Source organism: Amblyomma mixtum, chromosome 5, assembly GCF_055824585.1.
Source record: "Amblyomma mixtum isolate Tamu chromosome 5, ASM5582458v1, whole genome shotgun sequence".
NCBI lineage: Eukaryota > Metazoa > Arthropoda > Arachnida > Ixodida > Ixodidae > Amblyomma > Amblyomma mixtum.
Genome location: NC_143016.1, coordinates 69624049 through 69635598, shown reverse-complemented (window position 1 = coordinate 69635598; position 11550 = coordinate 69624049). Strand labels below are relative to the sequence as shown.

Below are 11550 nucleotides of genomic sequence, written 5' to 3'. Positions count from 1 at the left end.
CAAGCACGCTGCGCTTGTTTTAGCACTGTGCACGAAAGGGTAACACAACATTGTGCGTATCGCGCATGCGTGCTTTCTTTTTGCGCACGCTGCGATGAGCAGCAGTAAAGTTGTTGCACAATGAGGATTGAAAAGTGTTACTTTTGCTCGTCACCCGTCTATCCTGGGCATGGGATTCAGTTTGTGCGAAATGACTGCAAGGTAAGTTATCGAAATTAGTGACTTCCATTCACCAATTAGTGTTGCTCACTACCGGTCAGCGGTATGTGTGACATGCAACACACGTAACTGGGAGCCATTTGCCTGTGCAGATTTTCAAGTTTTGTCGATCGAAATGCCACAAGCTTTTCAAGAAGAAGCGCAACCCGAGGAAGACCAAGTGGACTAAGGCGTTCCGCAAGGCTGCTGGCAAAGAGCTGACAGTCGACCCTTCTTTTGAATTCGAGAAGCGGCGGAACATCCCGGTGAAATACAACAGGGAGCTTTGGCAAAACACTGGTAAGATTATCGTAATGGTAATGTTTGAGTTACCGCCGTTTCATCACTGTTTTCTTTACTTTTCTTGCAGTGCAAGCCATGCAGCGGGTCGAAGAAATTAAGACCAAAAGACAGGGGCACCACGTCATGAACAGGTCAGTGGCAGGATGTGTGAACCTTTCATTTATGTTTTTACCTTTGTTACGTGCATTGCTGGGGCCACTAGCCAGTTTTTATGCGTTTGTACTAGTGTATCTTGTGCCTTGTTAAGTCCCGCCAAACTAAACCATTTGAAACCTGAAAATTGTTTGTTACCATACCGCACAAGTTCATATTCTTGTTTTCTTTAATCAAGTTTTATTGTTGCCTAACTTTTCTAATTGTGCTGGCCAATTTACTTTCCCAGGTTGATGAAGGGCAAAGAGCTGGACAAGCAGCGAGACATCAAGGAAGTCCAGCGAGACCTGTGCCTGATCAGGTCTCCGGCGGCAACGCTCAAAAAGAAAGAGCAGGCAATTGTGGAAGTTATAGAAGAACATTCCGACCAAGAAGAAATGGCAGTGGACTGAGGTGCACACTACAAGGACTGATTGTTATCATTGCAGTGACATTGCGCTTGAATTGTATTTTATGTGTGCACATTACTGTGCCTACTGCTCACCATCAGATGCTTAGGGCTGTGTTTTGTTGCACATGAACGAAATACAGATAATTGTCTGCACCACCAGGCTGTTTACAATTAGTCAAAGCATGCATTGGGTTCGAAGTGCTGTACATCAAAGGTGTGCATGGTTGGTTGATTTTTCAGGCTAATGCAGGGAACATTAGGGTCTTAAAAACAGATCAAGCTGCTTTGCTGAAAGTGAGGCCATTTGCTGATTGCATGCAAGTTTTATTCATTTGTTTGGTTTGCACTCAAGTGATCAAGGTGTACAAAGAAGGAAAAGGCACTGCAACGACACCTGTATTTACCAGTTGTCTATTCCAGCTACTGATTAGTACACTCAAAAATGTGAAGCGTGGAAGTAGGTTCCTAGAAAGGCCAGGTTTTAATTGGCTAATCATATGAGAATAAAAATGTTCACTACAGTAATTGATACCAAATAGTTCCACAGCTGAGGATAGACTCCTCACAGCCTAAGTCACCAGCACAGCTGTGGCTGGTCTAGTGGACGGAACATTTGGCTGCTGACACTGTGGTGCAGTGGGTTCAACATGTACCAAGGCGGCTTGAATCATGGAAAAAAAAGATGGCAGGGAAATGCACGTGCTAGAGAAGTGCAGAAGCCGCTGCAGACTGTTTTGCTCGGGCCACACCTTCATGGGCATGCATTTCTCTTGTGCAGAGCTCAACATCACTCGGTGTAATGGAGTTCTCTCAATAAAATATTTTCTCCCAGAGGTTTGTTTAGCAAAATAATTTACTGTTTTCAGTTATGTACTTTGGCGATCTGGGAAATAATTCTCAACTTTTAGTTGCAGCGGTGTCGCATGGTGCTAACATGGGCTAAACTGCTTTTAAATGGCCAAAAATTTGTGAGGGATTGTCGCTCAAAACCAAAAGCCTGATCGTAAAACACGCTTGCCATATGTTCACTTTTGAACCACTTGCATATTCATGACAAAGTGCGAAATGTCTGCAAAAAGCGTCCCTGGGTTAGTGCTGCAACCAATGTAGAGAGTCGAGTGCTGCATTTCACTGTCTGGTATGAAATTACTCTTTGCGGGCAGTCGCATCAAAACCCTGCAGGGACATGGCATGACTGTGCAGGCGAAATACCTGACATTTTGCGCCCAAAAGAATACAGTAGACTGCTGTTAAGATGAATTCTCAGATAAGATGAATGACTTGAGACCATTTGGTTAGTTTCCCATAGGGTTCAATTTTTTTTAAAAATCCATTTAAGACGAACTGTTTTGTGTGTCCTTCGTTTAAGACGAACTTTTGCAGCAGCCGCGAACCACAGTGGCCTGGCACAATGCGACTCTGAGCGCCCGCACAGTGCTATCGAAGAAAAAAAAAAAGCTAATAAAATGCTTTTATGCAAGTAGGTGCACCCCGACTAGATAGCTTCTGCGCACCATTGTGTAAAAGTACGGATAAGCTGCCTTGCGGGAGTGTTGGGGGGGGGGGGGGTTAGAAAGCTTTCTTTGCAATGTGGAAAAGTAGAGCACCTTCGTACCAGCCTGCGCTTGGCACAGAAATGCTGACACTGTGAGATCTTGGCATCGTGCACATGCTGCCCCCGGAAGACGGAGCGCTTCCCGGAAGGCCTTGACGTGGGATGCGGCGTCGGAACTAGTTAGCCTGCGGTGGACAGGAAGGTGTATGGTACGCCTGCTCGTAGTTTACAGCTATGCTGTGGACAGCACGAGAAAAACGCATACAGATACCAAACTGGGCACCTTCAATGCACTTTATGCTGGAGGGAAAGCAAGGAACAGAAAAAATACAAATAGCGGTCGTTGCGGATGACAGAACCGGTGAAAAAGAAAACTAGACCAGTGCCATTTTCAAGTAGGATAATGTGAGCTTGCAAGTCCTCACCCTTCAGCTCACTATATGTATATAGTGCAATAAATGCTCTTATTTGCAATTATTCTTTCGCTGAAGGCTGTTTTATTCACTGTTTTGATGTAAACGATATTTGGACACGCCTAACATGCTTGCATATCATTTTTGGCACATTTTAGTAAGACGGACAGATTTTTTCATGATCCCTTCAAGTTCGTTTTATAGGGAGTCTACTATACTGACTGTACTTTGTCAACATAACTGGGGGCAAGCAGCAGCGAGTAGAATGACACCTTATGGTAGTAGTCAGAGCTGCTTCAGTTCAGTTCAGTTTATTACCTTAAAAGTCCCCCGTAGGGGCATTACATAAGGGGTGGGTTTTTATACAAACAATAAGGATCATGGTATACAGTTATTGAAAAAATGGTCAGATACAAGTTGCAAAAACGAAGATGGGCAGGTAGTAGAAGCGATTTCGTGGGGAAGGCCGTTCCAGTCTGTGGCGGTTCGGAAAAAAAATGAAGCAGTGAAGGTGGTGGTCCGGGCACGTGGGCGCAGAACTTGAAGTGGATGGCTGGTTCGATATGATATGCGTGCTGCTGCTGTGATGTATGGTGCTTGATTAAGGGACGAAAAAAAGAACTTGTGGTACAGTGAAAGGCTAGCAATGCGATGTCGACAGAAAAGCGATGATAAACCAGATTCTGCTTTGAGAGATGAAATGCTGATATTATATGAGTATGATGAATGAATAAATCTAACAGCGCGATTTTGAACTGATTCTAATGCGTCGGCGAGATATGCTTGGTGCGGATTCCAAACGGGCGACGCGTATTCCAGTTTTGGCCTGACAAGTGATTTATAAGCTAGTAATTTGACATGTTCCGGGGCGTTTCGCAGATTACGTTTCAGAAAGCCTAAGGTTTTGTTAGCTGCGGCGATAATGTTAGTGAGATGTGTGCTCCAAGACAAATCATGAGAGAGCGTTACACCTAGGTATTTGTAAGACTGCACTAGTTCCAGGGATGTGTTAAGAATTGTGTAAGGGAAACAAAAGGGACTGCGCCGGCGGGAGAAGTACATGCATTTACATTTGTTGGCATTTAGCGTCATTAGTGAATTGTTGCACCAGTCTGAAACGCTGATTAGATCGTTATGGAGAGCAGTTTGGTCAGATATGTTTTTGATTGTGCGGTAAATGACGCAGTCGTCTGCGAACATGCGTATATTAGAAGAAATACACTGAGGTAAATCGTTAATGTATATTAAAAACACCAGAGGACCAAGGACAGATCCTTGGGGCACGCCGGAAGTTACTTGCAACATTGCAAGCATTCCGACAAAGTGTATGGCATTCACTATTGCTTGCTCCTTCCTCCACGCATCAATGGGTCACACTGGTCACAAAAAATAGCTTTTGCTTTGGTGTGCTCCGTTTTAATGACTGGACAGTATGTACATTACTGACTGTCAGGCAGTTGGGCTGATACTGTTTGTTTTCGGTGATGTGGGACATGAAAGAAGACTAGTGTTTGGTGTCACGGAGCAAGATGGGCTAAAGTAACATTGTTCTTGCACCTTACTCTTGCAGCAAAGCCACATGCTCACTATTCTTACAGCATACTGCCGTGTCCTCTGCCTCTACTGCTTTCCTTCTCCACCATGAGCTTTCATTACTTTTCCCTGTTTCTGTTCCCCTCTAATGAAGGATTAAATGTGAAGGAATTCGAAGGATGGCCTAGAGGCCTTTTAAGGATTTTGACAAGACCGACAGTGTGCTGTTCATGCATGCCTGACAATGATTTTCACATGACCTGCTCAGTGCTTTATATACCACAATCTTGCTAAGATATGCAACCTGTACTGCACCTCCAACTACTATGCAGTTGACTCATATTAAATGCTGAGATGCAGCTGCACTCTTTGGCAGACATAATTCCTCTTTCATCACACTCCTAAACATTTTGTAGATTAGGTTATTCATAGGGTATCTGGAAGCAGCATGACATCTATAAACTTTTCAGACAGCAATCTTGAGGGAAGGCATCACATTTAAGCATATTTTGACTTATAAATAAAATGAAACCAGTCTTGGTACACATGTAATTTGTAATGTCAATTCTAGCGCAGAAATCAATTGAAAATCATCCCCAGGTTTTTAAGTAAAAATTGCACTGTTTTAGAGCGCAGCTCTTTGGCGTCCGTTCCTGGGTTTCGCGTCGTCGTCGGCGTCGTCGTCGGCGTCGGCCTCGTAACCAGCTCCGCCCCCAATGTCATGCTTTTCAATTGGTCGAAATGCTCGTGACGTCACAGTGTGCGAATTTCAAATGGGGCCAATTGTACTTTGGCTAGTAACCATGCAACCAATCAAAGGGATCGTATAGTGATGCTGCAACTAAGTTGGACTGAGTTTAGTTAATTGCTTAATTAATCAATTAGCCTAATTAATATAGAGGAGAATGAAGAGGTCAGAAGAAAAGAAAAGAAAGACGCGCGCCGCAGCGACAACAGCGTCCGCGGAAGGAGACGCTGCTGAAAAAAAAAAAAAGATAAGTACGAAGCCGCGTTCCCACCACCACCACGCACTTCCCCACTCAGTAAGACGTTGCTCGTTTCATATACGTTGTGTCGAACATCCTAGACAGTTCCAACAATTGACAGGTTAATGACAGAACACGATGGATAGAAATGCAATAATGTAAATATGAAATAGCCTAATTAACCTTTCTAGTTAGACCGCATAAATCTATAAAACCGAGAACGAAATTGGTCGAGTTGGGGAATAGAACCAGGGTCTCCGGAGTGCGATACGAGCACGCTAGCCACTCCGTAATGCCAGCTGAATGGTTTGGAATGAACATAATACGGCGTCTTCGTTCACTCCCATCTTCCCCCTTCCCCTTACGGCGAGGTGCAGGTGTCCACCCAGATATGCGAGAGAGATACATTTCCTTTCCTCAAAAAATAAATTTACCGTCCAGCAAGGCATACAGCCGAATTGGCGATGGCGTTCTGTGGACTCCCTGGCAGCGTTGCAAGACGCTGTCGCGTTCCACTCTTACAGGCGAAGCTTAACATGTTAACCACACATCAGTAACACACGCAGACAGCCAATGGACGCGTCATTCGCTGGCAGCACTTGATTCATCATTCACAACCACATTCTTAACGTACGCTCCCTTGCCGCACATGCCAAGGACGTACACCACGATCACACTCTGCGCCATTCCTCTGTACTTTGCTTTGCTGAAACCTGCATGGATCCCGAAGAGCCTCTCGAAATCATAGATTTCCTATACTGCTGTGGTGCTCGCAGAGACCACAACAGAGCGGCGGGAGTCGCTATCTACTTGCGCACAGGTCTCTCTGCAATACCAGCACAGGTCTCTATGCAATACCAGTCGAAATGTTTGGCACGTCACATGAACTTGGCGAACTGTGCGCCGCAAAGTTGCCCAACGGCTTGCTGGTAGTAGCTGCCTACTTCGCCCCTACCGCACTCACGAAAGACGTCGTGCACTTCCTGCAACTCGCATTAACCGTCCATCGATCCACACCGATGTTAGTAGTGGGGGACTTTAATGTTGACATAAAGACAAACAGCAATTTCCTAACACTTATGCGGGAGAACATCCCGTTCCTCTCGCTCGTAACGCGTCCCACGGCTGTGACAACCTCGCGAGGCACTTGTATAGATCTCGTCTTTGAGAATCAAGCATTGGTGTTCAAGTCGAACATATATCAGTCTATTTCTCCGACCACAAAGCTTCATTCATGACTGTCAAGAACTGTTAGTGGAATCTTTGTTAAAGGAATACGTGTGAAAAATAAAAAAAAACTCTGTGATAGCGCATACATGTGTTGCTCGATTTCTTTGCCTCAATCTATCGAAAAGGTGAAACAGCTTTTTGCTGCGCTCAAATTTCGCATTAGGAAGTAACGTAATCGTCGGTAATTTTTTTGGTCTGCATATTAATGTGATAGTGTTAAGGAGCCTGTGTCACAGAAAAGCTGGTATTGGCGTAATAGGCCGTGAGCGAAAAATCACTAAAAATTTTTAGAGGAGCAACCTAGGTGGTGATGATGAAGAAACTTTATTTCCGCCATAAGAAGACCCGTGCCCCTCCGGGTCCGCACGCAGGCGTCCGGGGAGGGGCAGCGTCGCAGCTGGAAGGCTAACAACGATATAGTCGCGCAGCTTCTGCTGCCAGGCGGGTAGCGTATCGTTGTATGCTAAGGTCGGCACTTCTGAGTATGGTCTCCCATTCCTCTGCATTATTAATTTTGCCATGTCCTGGGGCACTGGGGCATCTTCATAGTATGTGTTCGAGTGTAGCAGTATGCCCGCAGAACTCGCACACCTCCGCATCCTCCCTCGTGTCACCTCCTGTCCAGCTCCTCCAGAGCGGGGATGCGAAGTTTCTAGCTTGGAGTCTTCTCCAGTCATAGGCCTCAGCCGAGCTAAGCGATCTATCCGGAGGAGGATAGATCCTTTTGCTCTTTTTCCGATTGTCTGTGATGCTATTAAAGGTGTTGGTTTCCTCTTTAGTGCTGAATTCGTATGAGGTGTCCACGGCTCCCCGGGGTAAAGAGGAGTGGGCGAGCCTGTGGGCGGCCTCGTTTCCAACCAGACCCGAGTGGGCTGGGGCCCAGATGATTAGAATACTGTGGGTTGGGATGAAGTCTTTTACATATTTAGCCGCCATTTCGTGGATGCGTCCCTTACTGCAATTTCTAATTGCGGCTTTGCAGTCGCTTACTACGTATTTGGTACCTGGCTGAGTTAGAGCGATCGCTATTGCAACCTCCTCCGCCACAACGGGTTTTAAGTCAAGGTGTCTTACAACGCCTAAAGTTCTGCCTGTGTCTCCGACGGCTATGGAGACGGTGTCTCCTAGCGTGCCTACCGCGGCATCAGTGTAGGCCATGGTTCCCAGTGGCATCTTGCTAGCTTAGCAGCCAGCTGTGCGACCTTGCTTTTCCTTCTGCCTGTCTTGTGGATGGGATGCATATTTCTGGGTATGGGAGCGATAATAAGATGCTCTCTTATTTCTCTTCCCAGATCTGTTCTAGTGTTCACTGTGTTATCTACGATTACCCATTTCGCTAGCTCTAGATATTTCCTTCCTGCGGGTGTGGATGTTAGCTTTTCAATTTGCAATGTTCAAACTGCTTCAGTCAGTGGCAAGTGGGCCACCTAGGTCACCTGACCTCGTGGTGTCATCACAACCTGCCCACCGTGACAGGAGGCAGTTAATTATGATCAGTCGCAAGAAGCTGCTCCAGAAGGGCAACCTAAATCACACAAGCCCCACCGGTGCCATCACAGGGCAGTGACGCACAGCTTAAACTGGATTCTCTAATTAGACAGTCCTACAAAAGGGCACTCAACCTCCCCCATCATGCGCCATCACTGTGCCAGCAGTGGTATGAGAACTACTAGGGATCTATGAACGTATTACCAGTTCTGCATAAATGGGCATTAATGCTTTCACGTCATACCCTTGAGACACAGCTTTAGAGTCCCCTTCAGTTTTTGCAGAACTCATATGCAATAATGCCGTTCGCTTTCTTTTTACATTCCACCCCCCTCCCCCCTTTTCTTCAGCAACTACAAGAACAGAAGTTAAAGTTTATTATGCATATTTACAAAAAAACAATCTGAAAAAGCCAATTTCAGAAAACATTACAGGCATATATATTTAAGACACGATAGTTTTCTCACCAATGTCTTGCTGCAAAAGAAGCTAGTGTCCATTATACCATTACCAAATGCAAAAGGCACGAGCGACAGTAGTTACATACAAAGTGAAAGCTGAAGAAATCAACCTCAAAGTTTCAAGATTTGGAGCAAAACCAACGCAAAATGCTCAGAGCCTGCCTGCGGAATACTTACCAATGTCCACGGACATATGCCAACCGTTTTTTTTTTTTCAAAAATCATGCAACTTCCAAGACCTTTTTGGATCCATGAACCCTGTTCAGCTGCACGCACTGAACATGACCTTGCTACAAGTTCCAGTTGACATGTCATTGTTTGCAGTGGTCTTCTATGCTCTGTATTCAACCTGCAAGCTGTCGTTGCCTGTAAATGCATTTTCTTTACTCAAGGAGGAGCCAAACTGATTTTTTGACTGAATAGAGTAGACCACATCAGACTGTCCAGAGATCCAATGCTGTCTGTGTTTTATCTTCCCGTAGCCTACCAAGGAACTCCTAGGAGAAGGGGTCCTTGTAGACCAAAGGTGGTGCTGATGTGGGTAGCCTTTCCACAGGCAGCAGGATGACTAAAGTTGCACAAGTCATGGGGCATTATTTGTGCCTTGGCTCTCTACCAGTTGGCAAGGGGTGATAAAAATTGACAGTACGGTTACCACTGGATAACAAGAGATTCAGAGACAGTTGATAAGGTATTTCGAATGCTTGAGCACTAGCTGTGGTGTGATAGCAAAGCAAGGAGCCAGGTGCTGAGCCAGGAGACGCTTGTACCCATCCATGTTCGGCGGTGGGTTTCCAACCAACCACCTCCAGCAGTCAAGGCAGACACCCAAGCCACTAGGCCACCCGTTGCCTCCCACCTTCTCCCTCTACTTTGCTACCTGACAACTGAGGCAGGTAACAGGTGGTGCAGCGGATGCTGATGCCAGTGACATTGGCGTGAAACTGAAGAACGTCCTAATAAGACCCGGCACTCTAAAAAGTAGCCATGATGGTTTTCACCACGTCAAGAACATTCCCAACAACTCCGAACAAGAACATTTGATTGCACAACCACTAGTTTTTTTTTTATCAGCCTCGAGTAAATTGCTCATGCCATGTTCATGTACTACTGCGCTCAATATGGCTTGCAAAGTGGCCGAAGTGAACCAACAGAGGTATAAGTTTGATAGTAAATCAGTGCGTCTTCATGCGAAGCATCCAACTTGCAGAGCCATTAAATGCATTTTGTTGTATGCATCAACGGCAGAATGCCTCAATTTCCAGCACTTCTTCGCGAACAAATTCCTACCACACCTTGTGTGTTGCAGCTCATATTGAGCGCGACAGTACATCAGTCTTATCCTCCTCCACCAGATGTGCAAGGTGTGCTCATCATACAGTCAAGCCCACTTATAACAATATTCAAGTGCCATGGAAATACCATTGTTATAACCAATAATTGTTATAACAGGGTTGTGCCGAAAAAAAGAAAGGATGACAAACTTCAGAGCATTTATTGACAGGAAGGACCTGGAGGGATTTGATTGTTCTAATGCCAGTAAAAGCTTGTTAATTCGAACTTCAGGAAACCGGAACAATGTTCACTGATGACCAAAGCACCGCCATCACTGCACCACCAGGAGCTTCGCGCACCTCCACATCACAGGAATCATTCTTATGGGAAATTCAAGAAGCATGCAGAACTAAGGCTGCGGTGACAGCTGACAAGAGAAAAAAACCGGCGCTAGCTGCATGCACGCGCACTGCACAGACTGATTTGGGGTGTGCGTAGCCAATGCAGCAATGCAGCAGCTCTCCTGACGTGATGACGCCTGCCTCTTTTGCTATCGTGGCGTTGCTGCGCCAGCTTAGTCCATTGGTCGGCCCCACACGTGCACGCTTTTGTGTTGTAAGCATGGTTTTGATGGTGTGGTTGTAGCATTTCCTTGTTTTTTTTTTCTATAATGGTTGACACTCAATTACCTGATTTAATTGTTATAACCAATAATGTGCCTTGACAGCATTGCTATAAGCAGTTTATTTTACCATAGAACACATGGCAAAACTGATGGTGCCATGACTGACCATTGTTATATCCGATACAGTCAAACCCACTTATAACAATACCGGTTATAACGATATATCGGATATAACAATGGTCAGTAGTGGCACCGTCAACTTTTGCGTGTGTTCTGTGGTATTTTCAGCACAACTCTGTTATAACAATTATTGGTTATAACAATGGTATTTCCATGGCACTTCAGTATTGTTATAAGTGGATTTGACTGTATATTGTTATAACCAGTATTGTTATAAGTGGACTTGACTGTATATGCACATATTTTTTTATCATGGCTCGCAGCCGTGTTTCTTTGCTGCTTTCAAGCCATACTCCCAGTCCACACAAAAACAGTGCAAGAATGACCATTTCCATTACAAAGGACATTGGTGTAGCAAGCCTGGTGCATTTGGATTGGGCACTCAAACAATGTGTTGACTACACTAATCTCCATTTGGCCAGCACTTTCATCAGTGTTTTCTTGTGCTTTATGGCCCTCAAGACATTCTTAATGGTTAGCATCGTACGGCTGATGGCTAACGGCACAGCCATGGCAATGATTAGAAAAGATGTACTGATTTAAAACAATGCAGGAATGAAGCTCAATGGCAGCCAACACCAAAGTGGCTTGCGAGTCACTTTCGAGATCCATGTCCGATCCTTTATGACACCTATGTTTCCTGGGGTATTTCCTCTACGTTCTTGCACTTTGAAATTTTTCAAATTTAATCATTACGGATCCCAGTGTGGTGGATGTACTTTCGGTGCAGCGTCTCATCGGACCTTGTGTGAATTCGTC

General features: G+C 45.2%; 1 protein-coding gene across 1 annotated transcript; it reads left to right on the top strand.

The window, feature by feature from the left end:
* Positions 1 to 42: 42 nt before the first annotated feature.
* Positions 43 to 1878, top strand: RpL24-like (ribosomal protein L24-like). Its single transcript, XM_089544916.1, has 4 exons — positions 43 to 201; positions 312 to 498; positions 569 to 632; positions 884 to 1878. Exons 1-4 carry the CDS (start codon positions 121 to 123, stop codon positions 1044 to 1046), a joined length of 495 nt encoding a protein of 164 aa, XP_089401042.1. The 5' UTR covers positions 43 to 120; the 3' UTR covers positions 1047 to 1878.
* The last annotated feature ends 9672 nt before the right edge of the window (positions 1879 to 11550 follow it).

Bases quoted from the DNA above. Each gene is read 5' to 3' on its own strand.
- RpL24-like (XM_089544916.1), top strand. From the start codon at position 121: ATGAGGATTGAAAAGTGTTACTTTTGCTCGTCACCCGTCTATCCTGGG. The intron at 499-568 runs GTAAGATTATCG...CTTTTCTTGCAG, and splicing joins GGAGCTTTGGCAAAACACTG to TGCAAGCCATGCAGCGGGTC. The intron at 633-883 runs GTCAGTGGCAGG...TTACTTTCCCAG, and splicing joins GGGCACCACGTCATGAACAG to GTTGATGAAGGGCAAAGAGC.